This window comes from Lissotriton vulgaris, chromosome 2_1 (genome assembly GCF_964263255.1).
Source record: "Lissotriton vulgaris chromosome 2_1, aLisVul1.2, whole genome shotgun sequence".
NCBI lineage: Eukaryota > Metazoa > Chordata > Amphibia > Caudata > Salamandridae > Lissotriton > Lissotriton vulgaris.
In genome coordinates, this window is record NC_141687.1 from 1409076145 (window position 1) to 1409102723 (window position 26579).

Below are 26579 nucleotides of genomic sequence, written 5' to 3' on the forward strand. Positions count from 1 at the left end.
TTATAGGCAATGTGGCATGTCCTACTAGAAGTGTACTCTCGTTGTGTTCTAGGGGAGTGCAGATGCGGTCTAGTGGATAGATGCAGCCTAGGGTAGCACTAGTTTAGTCATTCACTGGGCAGGTGAAGAAGTTGGGGACTAGGATTTAACTGAATGGAACTTTGAGACCTTTGTCCCAGTTCCAGTTTCTTCAGTACCCTAAGAGGCAATAGGACGTGGGCCTGGGGATTCTCTGTGTGATGCTGGGCTTTAAGGACACAGAGCTGAAAACTGTGAGCCCTGTAAGAGAAGTCCCTGTCCCAACCATCTTCATCCTCTCTACAGCGGAGCGAAGCTAGTATTGATGGAAAAGGCACACCGGGAAGCCGCTTTAAAACTCTCACCATAGAGCACTAACCCAAAGCAATTGACACATTGACTCCTAATTAAAAAATCATCTGTTTCTGCATAGGACAACATACTGCTGTACAGTTGCCGCACGAAAACAATTAGGGCCAGATGTATCAAAGGGTTTTACCCATTCTGTGTCTATGGGAAAAAGTGTTCATACATATGGCCCTTAATGAGCAGAACTTGAGTTTGAGGTGGGAAATCTGTGCATTGAGATAAAATATCCCTACACAGTGTCTGTGAGTATATAAAAATTTCACTCACTTGATCTACCTCAAATATAATTTTCGCTGACGTATTTGCATGGACTTGTGTGAAAATTCTCACCTGTGAGCTGAACATAGTGATCAGTTAAAGTCTCTAGTCGTTGACTTCTCTCTAGTGTAGGGCACCACAGTTTTTACAATGCTAAAAAGAACAGGCGTTGAAGGCTGATGTACTTGGGGATTACATGGGGTGGGGGGGCTCTGTCTTTAAGATACATCACTGTAGAACATGGGTGATGTCAGGTCAGAGGGACCACAAACGGTAGGTTTGTTCAACAGGCTCAATAAACTCATCTGTTCCTATTACTCCATCTCCTGAGCTTGAAATCATAAGAAAGGCGCTATGGATGCTTGTGTCCAAACTTTGGCGTGAATGTCACAATTTTGATTACTTATGTTTCTCGATTTCCGAGCACTTGCATTGAGTTTTGCTGATTCTTCACATTTTGGCTCCAAATTAACAAGAGCTGCTGAGCTTTTGGGTCTCTCTCTGCAGTCTGCCGTCTCAGCTGTTGAGTCAGCATATCAGGTTTTTCTCCCCCTGCATAGATCAAAACTGTAATAGACAATTGGTTTTGACCAGAGAGAGGATGTCTCTTGAAATCAAATCTCCATCAACATTTGGAAGGATAAAAGAATGCAAGCACAGCGTAGATGCCTGCCAATTCTTCGGAAGTGGGAAGCAAATGCCTCCTATTCACATTAAAAGTGGATGCCAATTTGAATATTTATATTGATACAGTGGTAGCCTTTTCCTTTGCTTAACAAACCTAAAATTATCGGAGGTGGACTTAATTAACCACACCATGCCTTGGTTTAGGTGCGACATAAATGCCCTTTTTAGACTATTTTTTGCCAATGCCCGATTTACCGTAAATGTGAAAATCTGCACCACAAAGACTTATGTCTGAAATCTGTTCAGATCTAAGGCTTATTAGGGATTCACATGGATTTGCAGATTCACAGTAAGTATGCTCTGGATATCTATGCAAATCCTGGCCTACCAGGAGAAATAATGACCCACAATGCTTACTCGAGTGGATTTTCCACATTATGTGCAAACAGCTGTGGTTTCATAGGGAAGGAATGTGAAAAATACCTTTTTTTCTTTTTATTTGCACCACAAGGAAAATATGATCCCCCATTCAGAAACTTCTACCCCAGGCTCCCAAAAAAAACAAGGATGGCTCCAAACCTTTCCCACATCCGAAAGGGACATTCTTTTATTCTTGGCAAGACTAACTTGCTAGGGAAGTGTTTCCCAAACTGACGGTGACAACCCGCAAGTGGGTCGAGAGCAGATTTCTGGAGGTTTGTGAGAGAGCATTGAATAAAGATGCCTTTAAATTTTGTATTTATCTTATCACATTTGATGTGCTTCAAAGACAGAGGCCAAATGTCAGGCTTTGTCTTCATACTGGTTGCTGCTTATTCTTTTAACAAAAGGAGTTTACTTTTCTTTCTCTGGCTGCAAAGTGAGAGATGTTTTTAAGATGAACTATGTGACAATCCTGCTGGGGGACAGAGAGTTATTTTATGTAACACACTACAAAATATAAACGCCTGTAAATTAACTATACGCATATTTTGGAATATATATCAGCAGTTATATATTGAAAAATTAAGCACATTTGTTTGTAATTCTGAAGTGTCATGGAAATAAAGATTTTAATGGGATCAAGGCACTATTACTTGGTGATGTGCAAATGATAAATATTCACTGAAACCTGATTCCACACATCACTTGTGTGCTATATAGGTTTGTTAGCAAAACTGATGTCTGTGTAAATTTAGTGGCCATGGCAATGGAAAATGTGCTGTCTGTAAATAACAGTCCAAGACCACACAAATATCTGTAACAGTGTGCTCCAAAATAATGCACCACTAGTTACACACTACATCCTTACCACTCTCCTGCTTAAAACATTTGCCACACTTTGTGTGGTTAGTATTTTTCACAGTCCTTATGACGTCAATAATGATTCACTGTTGTCAATACACCCCACTCTGAAAATGTTCCAGCACCACAGGTGCAAAGGTGCTGAACTAAGGGGCATATTATCAAGACCCGACGTTAAAATTATCGCCGCTGTAGTGGCAGAAAGCTGCTGCTAAAGCGGCGATAATGGGCTTGATAATATGTCCTTGTGAATTTCCATAGAAGCCCATGTTCTGGTGTGAACGTGGGCTTCTATTGGAATTCTCAAGGGCATATTATCACTCCCATTATCGCCGCTTTAGCTGCAGTTTCCTGCCTCTAAAGCTGCGATAATTTTAATGCCGTTCTTGATAATATGCCCCTATGTCCCTAAGTCCAGTTTTAAAACAAACCCTTGCAAGTATTCCCAAGCAAGACTCTGGGTGAACCTTTCGGTATTGTTTGCTTTTGTTTTTTCATTTCGGCAAAGCAATTTCAACAGAGAATGTGCACACTATGTGTGATCATACACAAACATCCACCTTTCTGAATGACTTTCACATGTAAGTTGAGAAATTTGTATGTGACCTAACGGCTAGAACTGCCGACTTTGGCTCTTGGAAACCAAGTTTGAGTCCTGTGATTGGTTCTGGGCAAATCACTTAATCTCCTGTGTTAAAATAAAAGGATATAAAATGAATCCGACCATTTTCAACATATATGGGTTCTGAAAGGCACTGCTGGGCCTTGTTTTAACACGGAAATGGATATGAGGCCGCACACTTATACTCTGCTGCAGAAGGGGTTTTTCAAATTTGCAAAAATCACTGGTATCAACACCAAGATTTTTCAGAAGCCTTGTGATTTTGGAGACAGCGAGCGGATGACCGGCTGATAGCGTTCCTGCGCTACATGCAACTATGAACTCTCCGTGACCAAGGGCATTTCTGCCCGAAATGCATTGGAGCTAAAAGTTCATATGTTGATAATAATGAGCTTACGTTGTCTTCTGATATGTTGCTAATATCAGACTTTGAATGAAAATACGAGAAAAGTAAACTGAAGAAAATAAACAACATTTTCAACTGAACTTTGAACCACATTTTTGTGATCTACCTTGGTGTGCCTCCTTGGGGATGTACTTGCGGTCCTCCGCATACACAACTCCATTGATATTCACAGGTGTTCAGACGGATAACACCACCCTGCGAGAGCACCCAGAACTTTGGAAACCTTTGCTTTAACATATCAACCTACATAGTTGTGCACCCCCCAACCCTCACTGCTTTAGTGAACAGAGACCACAGGCCAACATACCTCTCTGAAAAGAGTTCCAGCTCTAATGCAGTTTACCATCTGTCACTTTTATGGGCAGATCAATATATCGGACACAGCCTGACAAAGACATGTGGAAGGGTGTGGTCATGGTTGTGACATTTACAAACAATTGCTGCTAGAGCTGAACACAAGAGTTTCTTTAAAGTATGTTATTTTGGTAATTCACAGCATTTTGTATGCAAGTCTACTATTACAATTCAAAATTGCCCACCTGAGGTTGGTATTTCTAAAAATTGGCCTGTGGTTCTAAAAAGTTCAGTAAGCACTGTTCTAGGGTGAGAAGGGAAACTCTAAACCTCTTCGAATTACCGCATACTTAGGACTTTGTATGTGTTCAAAACCTTTTTTCGTCAAAGTTTTAAACCAATAGAGAAAACTAGCAGATTGTTGACAGTAGTAAACTCAATATGGAGGCAGAAATGCGTTCTGATTTTATATCCATGACTCAAGATGTGGACATTTTCAACCATACATCAGGGTTTCGCACAGGTAAGTTACACTTATGTGAGCAATGAACTTTCATATAGTGAGCTTCGTTTTTAACTCATTTAGCATGCACACTTAAATTAGCCCTGACCATCAAATGCAATGACGTCGGCCCAAGATACAAATACTCATCACTCTAAAAGACATCATTGGATCCCATTGGCAACGAGGAAACTACTCTAAGGTGAACCTCATGGCAACTGATGAGATTCTTATCTTGCAGAACATCTCAGTGGAGCTCTGTATTGTATCTATTTTATTTTCCTAGTGTTTAAAAGGTAGAGTAGGTCTACAGGCCCTGCACGATCCTAAAAACAGCAAATAATGACCCTCATCAATGGATGCTAAGAGGATCATATGGTCAGTTTGCGACGGGCAGCAATAGCACTTGCACTGGTCCGGATTACCCACTAGAAGATACATACAGTAGGTTCATATCCGTGTTATGTGCCATACAGAGCCCTTTTAATGAAGTGAAGGATTGGGTCCGCACTAATATACTTTTACAGTGTTTTTCATGCCTCAGCAGTTAAAGGATATGGTAGCATAGAACCTGTTTTAGGAGACACAGAAAAAGGCTACTTGAGTTAATCAAAAGTAAAGATTAAATTCATGTGGATTATCTGTCTTAAGGTGGGTTCTAAAATGCAGACATACATTGATAATGAAACGTTGCATTACATCGTTAAACGAGATGAACATCATCTGCCGAACCCAATCTTACATTATTTCTAGTCCATCTTCACCCCCTTTCTAAACCATGCCCCTTCTTCAGAGTTGGCCTTAAATACAAAGAGGCACCAGTCGCTGGTCTCCTTTTTGGGAAATTTGTTCCAGCTTCACTTTTAAGTTGTCCAGATACCCACAAAATATCTAAAACTTTTCTATAACTAATAAATGTCCAATACTCAGTCGAACAGCCAGTGGATGAAAACATCTACAGGTTAGCATTTGTAGTATACTCCAATTTATGTTCACCTGCTTAAATTAATTATTTAATATATCATCTATTTATTATATGTTTCAAAATTGATTGGTAGCGTACTCCAATTTTTTGGTAATCGTTCAAAATAATGCTTTAAAATATCATTCATTTATTATATTTGTGTTCCAAAATGCCTTCCTTGCATGATTCAATGTTCCCTACGTCATGAGATAGCAAAAACTCAGACCCAAGAACATCTGTGGGTGACGTGATGGCATGCATATGATTTCTATTTCATTTGTTTTATATAATTTATGATATTTATACATATACACATGAATGTACTATTTATTTGCTATACTTTGCCCAAACAATATTGCCTGTTGCATGCTCCCTTTAACAGTGAGCCACCACATCTGGTCAGACATGTAGTATACTCCAATTTGATTGTTTAAAATGGTATGTATTTATTATTTTGTTGAGATGTATTATTTATTGGTTGGCTAATTTATTTTCTCAGTAAACTAATGACTTGTCAATCAAAAACGTGGATAAATATGCTCTGGAACATGAATTAGACACATATTTCCCATGTCTGTGGCGAAGAACGAAATCATGCCATGTTCCAGGTGAGAAGAACCTGCTATGGAGATGCCATGGTCAGGTATGCTCTCTGGGTAAGAGATGGTTTTGAGAGGAACCTCATTTTTTTTAGATTTTTGTGAAGGACGAGAACTGTGAATGGACATACATTTCTTTTTTAAGTTTTAGTGATTTTAAAATGTATTTTTAGTCCGTGACAAACTTTCAGTCGTTGTCCGCCATTTTGGAGCACAGGGATTTACTGAAGAACATCTTTGAGGCAAACAGTGACTGTAGGAGCCCACTCCTCAGAGTAATATCAGGATCGCAAGGGTTGAAATGACTACAATGACGCTATGGACGCATTGACGTAACAGTGGCGGCGTTGGATGACACTGCCACCTTTCGTGTGAGAAGGCTACTGCAAACAATTTTCTGGCAAGATGGATGGAAGGGTTGGGAATTTCGAACTGTAGAAAGAAATAAAACAAGGGAATCGAAAAAATATGGGGCAGCAGAAAGAAAGCTTCAAAACATTGATTTAACTAAATCTTTTTATTAACCGTGCTCCATTTTTTTTGCTTATCACAGGAACTGGTATGTTGATGAGCCCTCGTGTGGGAGTGAAGTGTGTGTTGTCATGTACCATCAGCCTTCTGCGAATGAGGGAGTAGGTGGACCATATATGTTCCAGTGGAACGATGACCGGTGCAACATGAAGAACAACTTCATATGCAAATACTCTCTTGGTAATTGATTGATTAACTTCAGAATATGTCATAACTCTAAGACAGTTATCAAGCGTATTGCGGAGGCACAGTGGCATTCCTCTTAAGGTAGCAGCACAAAAAATTCACAATGTATTCTGCTTTGTGCTATTCAGGGTGCACACAACTGTATAAGTGGGCTCATTTGAGTAGTTTATCTAAAACAAATTATTGAAGGCATCATCATATCCAGGAGAACACATTTGTATTAGAAAGATAGGATTTTGTTTATGAGTTTCATTACCTGTTTCTGTGCTTCTAGCCTGCTCATATGCATTTTGTTTTCACCAATGCACATACATTTGGGAGTTCTCTACTTTCCAAGTATGCACTATACATTTCTCTTACAATGATTCACACAGCTTCTTGGTGGACATTTTTTTAATTGTTGTTTTCTTGACAAAAGGAACATGCAACACCAACAGATGACACTTCTCATGTTTAACTGATGAGCTAATAAAATAATGTAAATATTGATTTGATTTTTAATAGGATGTTCTGAGGCAGTATCATTACATGTTTTATAATGTTCAGTCGGCATAAAGATTTTATTGCAAGTTTTCAGTGGCCTCTTCACATCCTGTTGTAGTTTTTCTGGTTCATCTAACCACAAACCAAATAGAATCCCTGCCTAGATGTCGATATCGTGCAATAAATCAAAGCTAACTGCAGTTGCGGCACATGCATTTAAGAACGGTGGGGCGGGATGTCCCGGTGGGGGTGGATTTCGACAGACGATGACGAGGGAAAATGAATTCTTTATTTCCCTTGTCATTGTCCGTCGAAATCCCTCCCCCCCCCGCACTGGGCCCACCGTCCCACTGCTCTTACCTGCACAGGCCGCGGCTGGCTAACTGTTGAAAATTCAGTTGTAATTTGCGGGTTTCAAGTTAAAATTCCAACAAATCCAATTCACCATCCATCGTTCATTAAATTGGGTTTCAATAACACCTCCTATTTAAGATGTGTCTAAACGCCAAAAATGTGGCACGCAGAACTATACAGATGCAAGTGTTTATTATTATTATATTTACATCAGTCGTGCACATATGTTCATGTTGGTGCATCCAAAAAATGTCAATCGCTAATTGATTTGTGGTGTCATGATGATCAATTTAGTCAACATCTGTATCCTTTATGAGGGGGCTACTAATGCAATAGTATTCATTGTGAATCGTGGGAGAAATTTAACATAATTAATTTGCCACACAAAGGCAATACCTCGCTCATTTAAAAATGTAATTTGTCCTAATGCCACTGTATATGTTCCTGGTATGCCCACGTTGTTACTTTGGTAGAAAAATATCTGAAATGTAGGTTAAACACCAAGCAGATGTATTAAATCTGTTGTATATTTTGTCTTATCTCATCTACGTGGCAGACCTAAATTAGGAAAACTATATAGCCAAACAGCCAAATGTTGTCAGAAAGTTTTCATTTTTTGCTTAATGCATTAATTTTCCTTTTTGATGGTCGAATAGTTTTGGACTGAGCACTGTTCACTTCTGGACTTAGCTCTTGGTGAAGCTTCATGGAGGTTTCCATAAGTTTCAGTACAGTTCTAAGTAATACAGAAGCATGAAGTTCACATAGTAGAATGGATGCAGACACTCAACCCACTCTGTACACCTCACTGATGTTCAGAAATGTAATACAAAGGGCTGGGAGAGAATACAGCCATATTTAATGTAACATTATTGGGGGTACAGCTTGGTATGCTGGAGACAAAGGTTGCCATGTTTTTGGAAGATAGATAAAGGAGCTGATAAAGAGTTCGGTGGTAATGGAAAATACTGCAACTTCTAAAACAAATGCTTAATCCAGAGTGGGTTCCAACAAATGCATTTTATTTGGGAATAGTGTATTGAGAGAAAAAAAGCCAGTGTTTTTTTCTGCTGCTTTATTGTTTTCCTCCAAATACTTGAGGATTTTTCACTGCCACCGAACTGTAAACCGGTTCCTTAATATGACTTGAAGAAAGCTGGTACTCATACAGAGTTCCATCGCCTCTTCGCCTGATTGGGACAGCCAGTGCTGTTTTCGAGACATTTTATTTAAGCATTTTGAATTATGTATTTTAAAGCAGGAACATATGTTAACCTGGCTCTTCATGAACCTAATCCTATACAGACCCTGTGAGATTATATTTTGAATTTGATGGACAATACAAATGTAAAATATATAAGGATAAAGTATCCCCTGCAGTACATTATAAGGATATTGAAAGTCACTGAGAGTTCCATAACCATATAGAGGAACAAGGCCAAAGGCCGAGTTCCTTTATAAGATTATGGAACTCTGAGTTGACGGGCAAAATCCTTATCATATACGCGATGGGGTACTTTACCCTATATAATACATGGTCACAGCAACACCTCTCCCACAATCCACTTAAAACATTGGTCCGTAGCTCTTTTATACGAAAGAGCAAGCATGTTTGCAAATATGAAGAATAAAATTAAAACCTCTAAACCTCTAGTGTAAAAGAAAAACACATCAAAAACCTGTTAGATATTAGAACCAGTTCAATACAAATCAATTTTTAAAAACAAAATCTGCAGTAGATCGAACGTGTACAAACATGCAGAAATATTCTAGATTTTCTCTATCTAAGGAGTGCAAAAAATAAACATATTCTCTCTGCTTGTCATTGTAAGCTATTAAAATAGAACAGAAGAAAGAAAAGCAAAGTTCCTTTTGTTGCTTAAAACAGTTGCCTTAATTATGCCATGATGTGACCTGACTTGGCTTTTACCTTGGCTGATGACTCAGGCAGCAGGCATTGTGTTGCCAGAACTCGACTGTAATAACATTATCATGGTCAAGTTCTGACATCTTTTCTTTATGATCAGCATCTTGGTACATCACAAGTTGTCAAATATAAGGAAATTAGATGCTGACATTTATCCAGGGATTACAGAATCTCAGGCATTATAAAAAAAATAGCACTGTGCATTTATACAGGGATTACAGAATCCTATGTTTTACAGGTCATATTTCCTACCATCTGATGCACAACCCACAGAATCCCCTTTTGGAAGGACCTTCATCACACATTTAAAGCAGAAGTTGATGATACACAAATTTCCTTGAGGATACCCACTTTTTGGGACAAATTGCTTCAATAATATCCAGATCAATTGGTACTGCAACATCAAACACGACTCTGCGAACTAAGACACCTTTGCAATATAAGACTCAAAAACAAATACTGACCAAATGCACATATTTTGAAGTCTGTTCACATGTTGTATTATTAAAGTAGTTGGTCTTATTTGGATAGTGGTCAGCTTTGTTTTTATTCTCATCTAGATGAAGTACCTTTAAACAGCTTTGTTTTTATTCTCATCTAGATGAAGTACCTTTAAAACCAAAGAACCCTGATGAAACCCCCAAAGAAAAATTAAATGACACAGTCAGCAATGCTAAAGGTACTGCAATTGGCAATAAAGTCAATTTTACTCTCTGGGGTGAGTATATAGTTTGGGCTTGGTGAGCGTATCTGCCTGGTGTACATTAGAAATCGATGAACCAAGGGTTCACAGCTGTTATATATGAAGGGGTTCTATGAAAAATGTAAGCTTTTACAGAAAATAATTTTGTTTTACTTCTGTGAGGACGTCAAAGTAGCCATTGAGACGGTCCAAGAGTGAGACTGTAATCTTATGAGAGAGAGAGTTAGAGACAATCAGCAAGAATTGAGGTGTCTTGTATTTATTAACTATAATGTAGCATGAGTCAAAATGTTAATGTAAGAGGATGGCTACAACCAAGAGTTTTAGTACCAGAATATTGTGGCCCATTTATCTTTAGACAAAAATATTGTGACCTACATATCGTTTTTAAAAATACCTCTCCAATGAAATGAATAACAGGATCTCAACACCCAATGGAAAAATACTTTTAAACCATTAAAAGTTTAAAATATATGCCAGACAATATTTTAGTTATTGATAATCTGACATACAACAAACCAGTACAAGTAGCAGTGAGGATCCACTAGACTGTGTTTCAGTAGGTGTCACCTGCTTGTGCTCAAGATGGCTCAGCATGCCGTTAGAACAGTGGTCTTAGAGTAGCTTTTCTGAGGATATCTACTTCTCAAAATAATCCATATAGGCATTGGGTAGTGGAAGTTATAAGCTGAGATATAAAAATCAGAAAGAGGAAGTTTATGTTCCAACTGTAAATATTATAAAGTTATCATTTAAGGTATTATATTTCTTTTCTCCAGAGTTTTATATAGCCCATACTTGACCCGAAGGTATCAGTTTCTGAGTGCTTTACATGAGCATCAGATGCATTACAGACGGACACATTAAGGGGCAGATGTAGGTAATTCCTATTTATCTACTCTTAAATACCGAATCATACCGATTCGGTATTTAAGGGTAGGTAAATAGGAAGGGGGCAGATGTAGGTAATTCTTATTTTAGAATTACCGAATCGGTATGATTCGGTATTTACCGATTCGGTAAATACCAAATCGGTATTTCCTATTGATTCCTGTGGGCCTTGAAGCCCATAGGAATCAATGGGAAATACCGATTCGGTATTTACCGAATCGGTAAATACTGAATCCTGCAAGGGTGAACGGGGTGTCACTTTGACACCCTGTAGCACCCCAATTCCAGGCTTGTGTGCCATGTGGCACACATACATTCCCTAAGGGCATGTCTGTGTGTTACATGGCACAGGTGTACATGCACAGATGTGCATGTACACCTGAATTAGGTATTTTACCACCCAATTTTATTGGGTGATAAAATACCGAATTCTGAAGGCCTGTAGCACTGTAAACAGTGCTACCTACATCTGGGATTTACCGAATCGGTAAAATTACCGATTCGGTATTTTACAGAATCTGTAAATTTACCGATTCTGTAAAATAATGGCCCCTACATCTCAAAAACCAATTACCGGTCGGTAACGGCCGAAATCGGCCGTTACCGACCGGTAATTGGCGACCTACATCTGGCCCCAATTCTTTTAGGCAAATGGAGATTAAGTGATTTGCCCAGAATCACAGGATGTTGTGTGTCCTTGATGAGACTCGAACCCGGTTCCCCAGATTTGAGGTCAACCGCCCTAGCTGTTAGGCCAACTCCTCTCCCTTTAAGGTATTGTATTTAGGCCTGAAGGCCACATCTGAAGATTTGTATCCTGTTTTGAGGATCTCATGTGAGTTATTGTGTTAGATTCTGAGGAATAGTCCAGTTCTTGACACAAAACCTTTACCTTTACATCCATTGTCCCATGAACAATATGCCATATTCCAGTCTGTTGAGTCTAGTTCTAGAGGCTGCATTTGGACAATTGTGGTCATTTCCAGAAACCTCAACTGGAGTACTGGTGTCCAGTTCTGAAGAGGGAAGAATGTTCAATTTGGAAGAACAGATCGGGTACCATATTACACAAAGTGCCCTGGGGGTGCAACAGGCGTGTGTCTGCTTTGGGCACCCCCAGGGCACTTTGGTAATATAGGAGGGGCCGCAGACACTCTTGTGGCCCCTTTTGTAGTACTGATAGGCTGGTGCACATGTAGTGCCAGCACTATATTAAGAGGGTGTTCCTTCATTTGCTTGGGGGCAGGACTCCATGCAAATGAGGGAATCTCTTTGTCTCTGTGCCTGTGCTGAATTGTGGACATGGGTGCAAAGAAGTAGTCAGGAAGACAGACAGACAGTCTCTGTCAGTGTGCCCCTTGATGACAGCCCTCAGGAGGGGGAAAGGAGGTCCCAGACACCCCCCTGCAGGCGGGTGCAGTCTCTCACTGCACTTGCATGCTTGTGGATCTCTCTCCCCTATTAAAAAAGTGCAGGCAGGCTGCTCCCTGCACAGTGACACATGGAGAAGCTTACAAACAGCTGCTCAGTATTTCACTTGAATGCGCTGCCCCCTAGGGCGGCACAGGATAGGGCTGCCCTGAAGGCAGCGCATCACCATATTAGGGCACAGTTTCCCTGTTTGCACATGGTGCAGCTTTTGAAAGGTGTGCCGTGGTGCAACCAGGGAAAGTGTGCTGTTTGAGTCATACGGCCCAGCTGTACAATGTGTCCAATTATCAAGGCCAAAACTAGAGAGATGCATTCCATTCCTTTCAGAAATGTTGTGCCTAGCTCTGAAGACCACCTCTGGATTCCTCTGGCCAATCCTGAAAATCACATTTATAGAACTAATCACAAATATGGAGGTCACATTTATCCTGGAAGGCTGATGAACCCCGGAGAACGTCCCGAGATTAGCAACGCACACGGTGCCTGTTTCAAACCAGTGGTTTTAAGAAGGAATGCTGAAGGATCCAAGCATCTATACATACACTTCCCCTCCCCACATAAAATGTAAATATAATATGGTGGGGAATGTGTGTGAGACCGAGACACTTCCACCTTTGTACTAGGAATACGCGACAGGTGCATTTATAGTTTATGGATCTTGTTAAATTTGGAAGTCACGTGAGATTGAAGGGGGGCTCAAGTGTAAACCTGAAAGGCATCTCTATTCATGGACATAGCAGTGAATGTATGGAATATCCTCTCTGTAGAAGCTGTGAAGGGAATTGCATCTGTTTCAAAAACCTTGCCTTGGTACTTTGAGTAAGGCATGGTAACACTGGAAACCTTGTGGGGTCTTTAAGGAAAAGGCAGTCATGAACTGGCAGCCTAGTTGGTCCTCTGTCAAGTTTTTATCACCCTTAATTTTATTTGTTTCTGTGTCCCAGTGATATTCTTGTGCTGACTTTCAGCTCTATGCTGGCATAAACCACTGAGATCATTGTTGCACCAATCTCTTCTTCTCTCACTGCATAACGTCTTTGCCTCCACAGATGTAGACACTGTGCCAGTGCGGACCAGAAACCCAGAAGATGTCCTGAAAGGAGACACAGACGAAACAGTCAAGGAAGCTAAAGGTAACTCTAAAGGCTTATATGTACTGTCAGGGGCAAAAATACAGGCTTTCAAAATGGTGAGGGGAGAATGTGTGCTCACTACCAGCACATTCTCTAGCTTTGAGACAGTATCAGTGTATACGCATTCATGGCCTCCATTTTGGAAGGGTGCCGGGCCCTCCTTAAAGGGCTCCCATCCGGATTCCTGGACCCCCCCATCAATCATCCAAAACGTGCACCAATGGGGTTGCGTGAAATGTCTTCCACCTTCTGTATGGTAGACATGTTTTGTTGTCCCGAATACCTAGGGCCTTCTTGACCATGCACAGGCTTCAGTTATAAAAGACAGCACACGAGCAAGGTGGATCCCTTTAAAGCACTGAACCATGTACCCATGAGTTTGAGGGACCTACTACATTTGGCGCTGTGCTCTATGCTGGAGTGTTCGTGTTACAGAGAGGTCCTTGCAGCTCCTTCTATAAAATAACAAGGCTGTGGGCGCAAGAGGTCAAATGGCAGAGATGTCCATTTTAGCGAGGACTCAAATTCGCCAGTGAACATCATGGAGAGATACATTTTCATCATTCGGCCTTTTCTTTTCTGCTACAAAGAGGTCTGAGTGGGGACAAGATCTAAAGATGACTTTTCAAGTTGATTTTAAAACCGCTGTTATTTGCCTTTACTTTAAATTCAGTGAAAGTGTGAAGAATGGACATACAGCGGACATTGGCAATGTCCCTCTGCCTGTGTTGAGCGACATCAGGAGAATGGGTGCTAACAGCCTTAATGATCACATACTGTCAGGGGTTAAGAGTTATAAATTGCACTTTTATTTCATAATAACCATCGCCTATGTAGAGCTGGGCAATTAACAACCGTTAACGCCTATTAAAAAGGTCATTAACTACTAACAGCACATTGAGCAGATGATAATAATAAGAATTAAATACATTAAATAACTGTTAGAATGTTAAAAAGAAGTGTGACTCACATGAGTGCTGTAAGAACTGTGCAGTGGTGTAGCTATCATAAAGAATTACAACAGAATTAGTATCACCGAGGGCCCAGCTCATAAGAAAAATAGTTGGGGGACTAATTGGCATATGTAAATCACAATGCCCTCACAGGAAGTGATGTCATGCTACGCCCATCTAATATTCCTCACTTATAATGTGGAATTGGTCTATCTTACAAATCTAAATTAATATAACCAGGCAAAAAATGTGAAAAGAACATGTTTTGGTTTGTTTGACTTTGTATAAATAAAATGTATGTTTTCCAGATTCCAGTGGTTAACTGATCTCAGAAATGGCTGAAAGGAACACTGTTTTTTTAACAGCTGTGTGAACTCGGCATTGTATTTTGAACTGCTTTTAGAGATTAAATTAAATGTGCTTGGTGTATTTTTTTAACGGTTGAACTTGATGTTCATGCATGTTTGGTTTCTCATGTTTTTTTTGTCCTACTTCAAAGCACAACAGCACTGCGCAATTGTAGTTCTTTAGGCGATTAAAGGGTAAATAGTGTGAAATTCTGTATTAAGTCACAGATAATAATTCAAAGATAACCACTTACTGGGCATCTCTCACAAATAAATGGGATACTACCCGCCATGACACATCTTGACCTCTACTAAGGGGAACAAAACTCCTCTCTAAAAATACTGGGGTGACTTCTACACTTGCATTCACCACGACTTGTGCCCTGGTACCACCTACAATGAATTAGCATTCTTGGGAATTTCGTTTATTTCTCAATATCGGTGAGGACCTCACTGTAATGATGTAAGAATTGTATCTGCTGCACCCTTTCCTTCCCTGAATTGCCTGTTCTTGACCTTCTGGATTTTTGCCAATGTTTCCATTGTAAAACCTGGGCCCCTGCTTTTGAAACTGTTGTACATTGGTAACTCAAACCTCCCATTAGATTAGTGATTTAAAAATAACAAAAGGCAGTACAATGTTCCTTTTGTAAATATTATCCTTTCTTTTTTTAATAGAAAATGCTGTGAATATTTCTTACATCTTGATTCCTGCCATACCCATGTTACTCATTCTGATGGTGACCACAGGCGTGCTGTGCTTTTGGCTTGCAGGAAGAAGGTAAGTATGACCAACTGTTGCTCTCTAAGTAAAACTGAAGGGCCCTTAGCACAGAGTAAAAGCAATGTCCTGGAAAATGAATATATCTGGCCTACAGAGCACTAATACCTGGAATAAGACCAATTTCATGTTGTTCCTTCTCATCCGTGCAGGTGAGAGATAGAGGCATGTAGCTCTTTTACTTCACCGCGAGTATTCTCCTTCGCACAATGGGTAGCTTTGGTATATTTGATCTGTGTTTGCACGTACTCTTCTTGATCTACTTTATCGAATTCTCAATATGGTGAATTACCCAGAAATGTGTTCATATTTTATTTTTTTACGATAAGAATACTTGCATTGGAAGTTATCCCCTTAAGTGCTGCTGTCGGCCAGCAGTCGTCACGAGCACTACCTTGCCAGGCACGACTGTTGGCCGATGGGCCAGCATTCGTTCTTCAAACGTTCAGCGCTGGGAGCTAAACGTTCGACACTCCCATGAGGTTATTGTTAACTTTCTTTTTATTTTTAAATTTCTCCATTATTCTTCTATTTTGTTGCTGGTTGTGGTCACTTTCTGAATCTGACACGTGGCGCATTGTATATTATTTCATATTATTTAAAGACAATGTATTGGTCTTGATGAAGCAACCTCATTGTCGCGAAATACTTGTTGGCCCCCTTTTCGTCCACATAATAAATGAGATTAAGATTCTTCAATTAACTAGGAACCTTGTGTCTAGTCAATCACCTGAAATTATTTTCCACAGTATATGCAAAGCATTGAATCACTGCCCCTCCACAGACCTCAGACAGAGGGCCTCATTTAGATCTTGGCAGAGCGGAATACTCCATCACAATTGTGACGGAGATCCCATCCGCCGTATTACTATCCCATTATATTCTATGGAGATCGTAATACGGTGGACGGGATGTCCTTTACGTTTGTGACAGAGTATTCCATCTGCCGAGATCTTAATAAGGCCCAGAGTCTGGTTTTGTTTTAATACTTGAACTAAGGCCAGTTACACATTGTTCCTTCTAATACGTGCAGGTGGGAGATAGTGGCATGTGGCTATTTTACTTCTCACTCAGTCACTTTATACCCGCGGTCAACAGGCGAAACGGGCATGTCTGTCTCTGTGGTATGGTACCAGAATACTGCCCACTGGGTTTATAATTGAAAATCTACACCCAATGGGAGGATGGTTTTAGACAAACATTATTTCTGTATGGCGTTTTCTGATACACAACGAACTTTGCTGGAAAGAAGTTAGCTGTGTGATGTCACCTCAACAATTAGGAGTGTGTGGCCACTATCAGATGCTGGATGTGATCTGCTGTGAATGGGCCCACCCCACTATTTAGTCTCCAGTTTAGGATATCAGCAAATTTCTGGCCAGCTTATGAGCTATATCATTGTATAGCAATTCCATACCACCAAATCTGCCATTAGATGCAAGGGGCAAGAGTGCATCAGCATTAGCACAGCCTTTAATAAGTGTAGTACCAGTGTTTAATTTGTAAAATAGTCATTACTGCAACACAACGTTTTTCTCAGAAGTCCACAGCTGGTGCTTATGAATGTTGGGATTGCTGAATACCAAGGCTGTGTAGGGCTGATTCCACCTCGTGCCTCTTTCTTCCAGCACCATAGACTCCCTCTCTGTCTCGTTCTGGCATGTTCTTTTTTTTATCCATGCTTTCTCCCTTTGTCAGTCTTTTCATCATTCTCCTCCTACTCTTTTCCTCTTTTGTGTTTTTCTCTCTCTTGCTCTGGGTTAAAGTCTGAGGACGAAAAGTAAAAAAAAATGAATCCCAGTGAGCCCCACCTGCGTTTACTGGCTGGGCACTGTGTAGGATCCCCCACCAGCAAGCTGGGCGGGGGCTCCCACTGGCCGGGCTATTTGGGCTAGCGGTAGCCCTTACTTGTCACATCCTGGATTTGCATGATGGGGACTACATTCTGCACAAAGGTAATCCCGTCCACTACCTAGCAGAACTTTACACATGGCTACATAATGCGGCCCTTGATGTTTTGTTTGGGACTAGGACAAAAGTTGTAGAATGTTATACAATGTATAAACTTTTGAAATAACAGATTTCTGAGTCAAGATAGTAATCCTGAGTCAGGCTCATATTTAGAACATATATTAACATACAGTGCAGGGCCGGTTCAATGTTTTGTAAGGCCCTGGGCCAAAAGTGAAAGCGCGAGGCCCCTCTAATTTACTTAAGGGAATGCGCGAGGCCTCTCTAATTTATTTGAGTGACCCCTTGCAAGGAAACTATTCAGAGACACCACGGGAGGCCCATTGTACAGGATTTTAGCGCCCCCACAGTTTTAACTTTCAGCCCACAAGCAATTCCCTGAGAGGCAGAGGGAGGGTACCCCACTCCCATAGACCCTAATTATGAGAAGACAGGAAAACAACAGGGCACACAATCGGTTCGGGCCCCATGCTGGTGGGCTGAGTGCGAGGCCCTGGGCAGCTGCCCACGCTGCCCCTGCCTAGCGCCAGGCCTGATACAGTGTACTTTGTGTTGTACTGTTGCCGCTTAGCAATGGAACAACAATAACCAGATGTTGAAGTGCATTCAAAAACTATGAGAGCTATGATGAGTGCAAGGGTGGTGGGGTCAGCGAATTTTGGGGTGAGACAACAAGAAGTATAGGGACTGTTTGTATCAGATTAAATAAGATTGAGAACCTCATTCCCAATATATTCCACCAATTTCAACCACAATAACATTCTGTTTGCTTATTCCAAGGCATCATGAGAGAACGGACCCAGTCGTGAAGGAGCACAACTTCTGGATGTCCCCCCACAGGACAAACAGCCCAAATCTCGAGGTGTATAACGTCATCAAGAAGCAGAACGAGGCAGACTTGGCTGGAACCAGGCCGGACATCAGAAATACGTCCTTTCGTGCCACTTCCGGCGACCTTTCCCCTCCCGACGACCTCTCAGGAGACTATGATAACATGGCCGGCAATGCCTCAGAAAGCGGCTTTGTGACTCTGACGAGCACAGAAAGCGGATTTGTGACCAATGAACTCTATGAACTGTGCAGCGACCGAGTGGGGAGAAGCGTAGAATCCGCATGGGTTGAGAATGAAATATATGGTTATTAGAAACACATATTAATGTCGGGGACCGGAAATACAGAGCAACCAATCAACGTTATGCAAACAAACCTTGTTGATATGCCTGAAGAGCACATTCCTCCTGCCTCAAATCTGACCCATCCTTTCTCTTCCACGGCTATCAAACATAGTTATTGGCTGCATAGTAATAAGACAATGATCATCTACAGCAATGGCTATGAAACAGAAAAGTTCTCCTCTACCAACAGTAACATAAACAATGATGAAACCTGAAAACTATCGAGTCCACAATCTGTGGAGTGTCGGACGATGGTCTCTCTACTTCCGTTATTGCACGCACAATTACATTTTTAGGTATGGCTTAAGAAAGGTTCAGCTCTTTATTTGAATGACCTTTTATAAATAAATTAATGATGCTCTAAAAAAAATGCTAATGTTTCCTGCATCTTTCCATGCGTTTTTTTCAATCCAAGGGACATGCCATGCCTTGGATGTGGTTTGTTCCATTGGCAGCAATAAGGGCATAATGAAATAAAAAGAAGGATGGTAGCAATTGGCTTTCAAGGAGGCATTAATATTCTGCTGGCCGAACATTACTGCCATTATTAGATCTCGCCTAGGCAGCGCTTGCACTGTCTCTTCGAGACATGTTGTATTCAGAATATGGGCTTTAAGCTCCGTCAATTTTCCCACCCATATAGTTTATTGGCTCCTTTGATTGTCTTTTGGAAATGGTTTCTTTTAATTGGTTAATTTGTTTAGTAGTCCCTCCTTGGTACCTCATTTTATCCTACTGTAACCCCCCATTAGAACTGCCCCAGTTACATGTCTTGTTACTCAGTATGTTTTATTTACAGTTTCTTAGCGCTATTTTCTTAAATGACTTTCTCCTAGTTGCTGTTGCAGGCACGACAGGCTATCCCGCTTCCCAACCCGCCCTGTTTTCCTGACTCACCATGGGACGCACGATCATTGGCGCTGCGCTTTATCTTTTAAAGATGCTCCCTCCCCTCCCCGCTTATCTGCCAGCCTCTGCCCTTTATGCTTGGTAAGACTTTTAAATTAGTTGGTTTCTCTTTAAGCAGCCATGTGCCTTTAGTTTTGCACAGTGCATTTAGCTGCTTCACGGCTGGCCGCTGCGCTTCATACTTGCTATCACTTTTAAATTATTTGCTTTAACCAAAAATGCACCTTTGTTTTGCACAGCGTGGCACTCCTGAACGCTATGCCTCTTCGCAGCCGGTTGCCCCTCTTCATTCTTGGTGGCGCTTTTACATTAGTTGCTTTAAATGACCATGCACCTTTGTTTTGTGCGGCACTCATGCACACGCTATGCCCTGGTGAGCGCAGCACACCGTCCATTATCCACAAAATATGACGACCACGCAATTTTCTTTTGTTTTATGTGCAGCCACTACAAGCTCTTCCACTTACCAACCAGGCCTAATTCCCAGACTCAAGCGCGGCGCCCAATAATAGATGCCACCCTTTCTCTTTTAAAGACACACCCTGCCCGCTTTACGGACGGCTGCCTTTCTTCATGCTTGATAAAAGTTTGAAATGAGTTGTTTTATCTCTAAGCTACTGCATGCCTTAGATTATTTGCTTTATCTTTGAGCAACTGCATGCCTTAACTTTTAATCACCAACATCGTATAAATGCATCTACATGTTCGCCAGCGTTTCCAAGGTCCTGGGCCCTACTACACCACCCATTTACCTGTATGGGGAGGAACCATAGTCTTCACCTATCCTGCAAAGTCTTTGCTGCCTGAGGTGGGGCCAGCGCCTAACACTAATCCCACTCCACCAGTCTAAAGGTGGAACCATCATCATGCTGCTTATCTTTTCTGCTGTGTAGGGGGTTCAAGGAGTCTCTTACTACCCCATCCACTCCAAACCACCTCACTGGCTGGAACAAAACAACATTCCTTCTAGCCTGCTCACCTACTTTATAGACCATTTACTTTCCCTATCTGCCCCTGCTAAAGGGCAGTGTCAGTACCTTATGCTTCCTTGTGTGTCTGCCTACTGCCGCAAGGCAAGGTAGTGTTTCCTCGAGTACCATCTTACCATATAGTTAGTTCCACTACATAAGTGGTATGGCTCTTATGATATGCTCCCGTAAATATGCTTTTAGATCTGATTTCCTGTGCACCCATACCCTCTAAACACCAGGGTCTTCTTATCGCCTCCCCGTCCGTCTGTGGGTCAATACATATATACATCACCGCTGCAGTTTAAGGAAAGTGCATGTCTCCCTAATGCTTTCAGTTTCAGAATTGTTTGTTTAAAAAAGCTCAAGGTCAGATCGCAGTTCTAGCCCCTCCATATATGTGGTACACATAAGATGGACTAGCACAGTCCATCCCCTCAACCCTCCCACTCATTGCTCACAGTATTTCTTCCGAAAAATGAGGATGCAGATCAAAACCTCCCTACACCCTAAGCCTAAACCATGACATCATTGGCAAAGCATCACAGGATCAAAAATAACCCTTACTCCTAAAGGAAGGATTTTGTTTTGCATATTTACACTTTTCAATAAGCTGTAATGATCTTAAGTTAAAAATATTTACATTGCAACGCCAATAGCTCTAACTCTAAAAAATGCGAGACCGATTGCATTGCAAACGCTTGTTTTTAAAAGCTACTAAAAACATGGTAAGTTTGGCAGAAAGCAGTTGCATGTACACAACTAAAGGACTGGATGTGACTGTTGAGATTGACCATAGCAACCTATAATAATATGACATCCACTACATTGTCCACAACTATATCACAAGTTACATATACAATTAGTATTCTTAATGCCACCTATACTTGAGTATATGTAAATATAGGTGGAGTTAGGAATAGTAATCATAAACTTATTTAACAATTTATTTGGTTGGCTGATGTAGGGAATGCAATATTTTCATGGGTTATATTGCATACAATATAGTGACCTACGACCCAGCTAAAGGCATTGATGGCGTGCTGCTACTGCTTGGTCGATGGAACATGGTAAGCATACATAGGGTGGGCGTGAAACCTCAAGCAAAAGGTTACATAATGCAGACGTTTTTCAATTTATCAAAAGGCATGGGTTCGGAGCTGGTATAAAGGCAAGGTTATAATGGGAAGGGACATGTGCTTTGGGGAATGTAGTTAGGGTTTTTTGTTAAGGTGTCCAGACTGTTAGTGTAGTACTTGTGTGTGAGGGTGCTGATACATGCTTCTGGGGGCCTGTTCTTCTTAGGCTTTCCTTGCCAGGTCCCAAAGAGTTATCCCTACCACTGCCTAATCCTGATATGCCCATGGTTTGTTGGAAATCTGAGAAAATATGTAGCTGTGCTGCCCTGTAATATTTTGGGAAATCTGGAAGAACCAGTTACTGTAGTTTAGAGGATGTGGTATAACGGCCAGCGCTCGGGAATCAGGTTCGAGTATCGGCATTGGCTCAATATCACTTAATCTCCTCCATGCCTACAAAGGTGTCCTTATGCTATGTTATGTAACTGATGCTCATGTAAAGTGCTCCAATAACTTCGGATTGAGTTTGCGCTCTATAAAACTGCAAAGACACCCTCCCCCCTAAAGAACTCTATAAACTAGTCAGGCTCGACTGCTTTGTCAGATGAATTTCAAAGTTTTTAAAAATATTATTTTGCAGAAATTATTATTTGCTTTTATGCATAGTATAACATATATAGCTGCAGGGTCAGCCTAAGAAACTTTATCCATATAATACTCAGACCGGTAAACTAAGTCTCAAGCAACAAGATATATTCTTCAAGACGTCACATCATTTAACATTTAATTTGTGCTGCATAGCCTCATCATATCAAGCTAGAAAAAAACAGATCTTCATCATTATAAGATAGATATTAGAATCAACAATCTGCATTATAGAATCTAGAGATTTCGCTAAATCGCTGAATAGGTACCCTCAATCTTTGCTCAGATCCTTCACCATGAACATAGCCGAATATCTTCTCACATATATGATCCTTCTCACGAGATAATGTGCATCCATGCAAAAGTGCACATTGTTTCACATCAGCAGGCATTGATCACATGAATATCACTATTAGTTACTAAATATGGATTTCATACCAAGTCGAATGAGTTCAATGGATCATTTACCATGTATATGATTTTTTCACAAAACCCATTCCAGCACATCTCTTTCCACCATTCTTTCAATGTCTGTACAGATGATAATCTCAAGTGGCTAGAGAACAGATTTTGGCTGGCATTAACATAATTTCCAGCCTTCTGCTACTGTGGGTATACAGTCCTATCACAACTTCCACATCATGTAATATGGCCGGGTGTACTGATGGTACCTTATACAGGACCAATCCTGTATGCCCAACATATGGCACCAGGATAACAAATGAGAAGCATCAATAAAGATGTGGCGGCAGCCATTTTAGGACTCGTTGAGAAGAAAAAGTTTAAAAGAAAGATATAAGGGGGCAGGGAGGGGATACCATACCCCCCCAGGCCGAATTGGGGGGATGTCCCAATGACCTAAAATATTTTTTCTTTTTGAGAGACACCAAAGTTTCTCCCTGCAGGCACTCTCGCATATGGGGCCATGTGCAGGGAGCCGGCAGGGTCGGTGGGGCCCTGAGGCTCCCCCTGCAGCCCCAACAAATATTAAACATAAAATAAATAAACTAAAAAGGATACATGAGTGGCAGAAGCCGCTACTTTATTATTCACTGCTCCAAGCAAGGAGCACCACATAAAGCCCTGCCATAGCTTCTTATTTTTATTTTCACTGTTAGATCCTGGCGGTGACCCCATGAGGGTCAGGAGTACCGCCATGCAACATATTTCAATGTTGTGGGAGGCATCATTAAAAAAAACAGTATGTCTGCTGGGAAATTAAATCTGTGACTCCAGGAAAGCTTATGATATTTTTTACAGCCCTCCTAGCTGGAGCTCTATGATTTTCAGGAGTGTGCAGGGCCCTCTTGTGTTTGTTTTCAGGGCTGCATTTTGTGGGCTGAAAAATGTTTAAAAAAAGACTGAAAGTCCTTTTTTGAATGAAATGTTATCAAATGTATACTGGCAATCACTTTTATTAAACATTACACTGTGTGAATTCATGAAATATACATTTGTTTAAAATTATTAGTGATTGCTTGATAAAGACAATAAGTCTACTTTATATATGTTGATATGCTGACCCCTTCCTAAAAGCCAATAGACTCACTTTTTAAATTTTAGTGTTCTGACCCTTTGACAAAGTCAGTAGGCCTGTCTTACTTAAAATGACACCCTTTATATTGTAACATCACAGACAGTTGTACATGCCCACATGCCTACATGCGCCAGGGCCTGTGCCCAACCCCCTACTGGACATGACGGTTGAGTGCAGGACCTGGTCTTCTAGGGGTCTGGGCCCTAACCCAACCCCCTGCTGCACACAGCCAAAGGCTGTACGTGGCATGGAGTTGGCTGCCCGCAGGGAGGTGGACGCTGGCCAGGCCCTGAGTTTTGTGCTACATATGGTAATAAAATATCACTTTATGTTAGAAAATAAAAACCTAGAAATGCACTTAAAAAACCCAAAGGTAAAAAGTGATGTTATGGTTAGGTATTGTAATAATATCTTACTTTGCATCACAAAAAATCCTTAGTAATTCACTGAAAAAAACAAAGGTTAAACAGAGGCTATAATTAGGGGAAAATGTCACTTAAAATATATCATTTTAAATTAACAAAACCAATCATAACCACCAGATATAGTTTTCTCAACTAACTGTAACTCATGCCGTAAAGTAACTATAACTCGAGCCCTCACCATGCACTGCTTATGACCTCATATATTACATCGCTCATGACATGTTCTATGACATCATTGATAAAATCACTGCAACATCTGAAATGACATACTTGATGAACACTGCATGGCTGCATATACATCCAACCCCAGTAACCACGTTTCGTTTGTCGCAACACCAGAGACCCCATTGCGCAATATTGCCTTTTGCCACCTTAGGCCTAGTGAGCAGAATAATAGTTTCTTCTGGGGTAGCTATATGCCCCCAGGAATAACCAGTAGCACAAACAGGGGAGGATCTAAGACATTGCTCTTCTCTCCCAGGATTGTGGACCAATAGTCCCATATTGTAGAATATAAGGAACCTTCTGAGTTATTACATCTCATGCATGTTGGTGTTTAAGCTTTCCCCATTTTTAATAGTTTGGTTCTATCTACATATGCTCTGTGTTGGACTTTACATTGGATTATGCAGAACCTCGCCTTGATCTCAAAATCTCAAGGATGCATAAGAGCCAAACCCAGTCCACCGTCTCAAGGATACCCATATCTCTTTCCTATCACTAAGGGATTTAAGGTTGTCAGGAGTATTATTTATTCTTTGTTTTATACAGAGCAAAGAACCCCTTCCCCAGGGGCCCTGCAGTACATGATATTTGAGTGAAACATAATCAGGTGTGTCTTCCCAGCCAGTTAATAGATTCTGCATGTAGGGCATGTGCAAGAACCCATACTCCTTCTGTAGCTGTTCAAAATGTTGTGGGTATCCCCTTCAGTCATGTCGCCTAGTCAGGAAATTCTGATAAATCCCAGTGGGTGTACCCTGATAGCTTACCCACTTCCCTCTGTAAGGTTCCCTCCCATAAGGGTGTTTAGAGTGTGATTTTGCCCCTCCATCTGATGTGGGTCATTGCCTTATCCCAGCCAATCAAGGCAGCAGGTGAAGGGCAAGGAGATTCTTCCTCCCGGGTCAACAGAAATAAAGCCATGCTACTTTTGTCCAGTCTAACCACTGGGTCGCTCGCCTTGGCATTAATTCATTTGTTTTCTGTCTGCTCTGTCTGTAACTGGGATGCCCAATAATAGGCCCTTAGAAGTTTAAGAGCTATCCCCAGCATTATTTACAGATCTGCAGAGGGTTCTTAGAGCTACCCGTGGGGCATTACCCTTCCTGGGCAGCAGCTTCATTTTCCTCTCTATTCGCAAGAAGATGGTCTCAAGGATCGGGAAGGGGACATTTTGCATCACATAAAGGAGATTTGGAAGTGTTGCCATTTTTAAAATGGCTGCTCTCCCTGGTAATTTACACCATCTGGTGAAGTCCCCCTCCATTTCCATCACCAGCCCCTCCAAGTTCCTCTCCAGAAACCTGTCCAGTTGTGGAACTATCTGTATACTGAGTATTTAAACCTTTCAGATACAACTCAGAGGGTAGTGGGGATTGCCTCTTCAGGGATCCAGTCGCCGGTTCTGCATGGAACCAATTTATCCCTGTTCACTTTGTATCCGGAGTGCTCTCTTAAGTATTTGAGAAGAGTCAAACGAGGCTTCAGTGTTTCACCAGGGCTGGTGATGTACAATAGGATTTTGTAAGTATATAGGGGTGTATTTTCCCTCTGATAGTCCTAGATATTGGCAGTGTATTGAATGGATTGCTTTTTTAGCAACCATTAAGAGTATGACAAGGGGGATTTAGATTCTTTTCTTGCATCTAGTCAATTGTGAAGGCACCAGAGATTCTGGCAGGTGGCACAACTGGGCATCCAATCCCATATGATCCGGATGAATCAGTGAGGGCATATTATTTAGTCCACAAGCAAACAAAGTAGACAACAATTTTGTCTCTACGTTTAGCTGAGATTTCAGGTTGGAGGATCTGCAGTCTCATTTCTGTTTGTCTTCTTTTTATAATACAGTAATTAGGGCGTGACGCAGGTCAGGTGGCAGTGTTCGCTGGTTCCAGACTTCATCATACATCTGCCTCAAGTGCTGGTCCATCATTAATACAAGTCACTTACAAAGTTCTGCCCAGAACCTGTTGTACCCCGGC

At 41.1% G+C, this 26579-nt stretch overlaps 1 protein-coding gene across 2 annotated transcripts in view; it reads left to right on the top strand.

Moving 5' to 3' along the window:
- The window catches only part of LAYN (layilin), a 98219-nt gene extending 78922 nt beyond the window's left edge, over positions 1-19297 (top strand). For both annotated transcript variants that reach the window (XM_086957172.1, XM_086957171.1), the window contains exons 3-7: positions 6497-6654; positions 10026-10103; positions 13499-13582; positions 15561-15663; positions 18415-19297. In XM_086957172.1, coding sequence (XP_086813298.1) covers positions 6497-6654; positions 10026-10103; positions 13499-13582; positions 15561-15663; positions 18415-18778 — 787 coding nt within the window. In that variant the 3' untranslated portion in view covers positions 18779-19297. The remainder of the gene's footprint in view (positions 1-6496; positions 6655-10025; positions 10104-13498; positions 13583-15560; positions 15664-18414) is intronic.
- The last annotated feature ends 7282 nt before the right edge of the window (positions 19298-26579 follow it).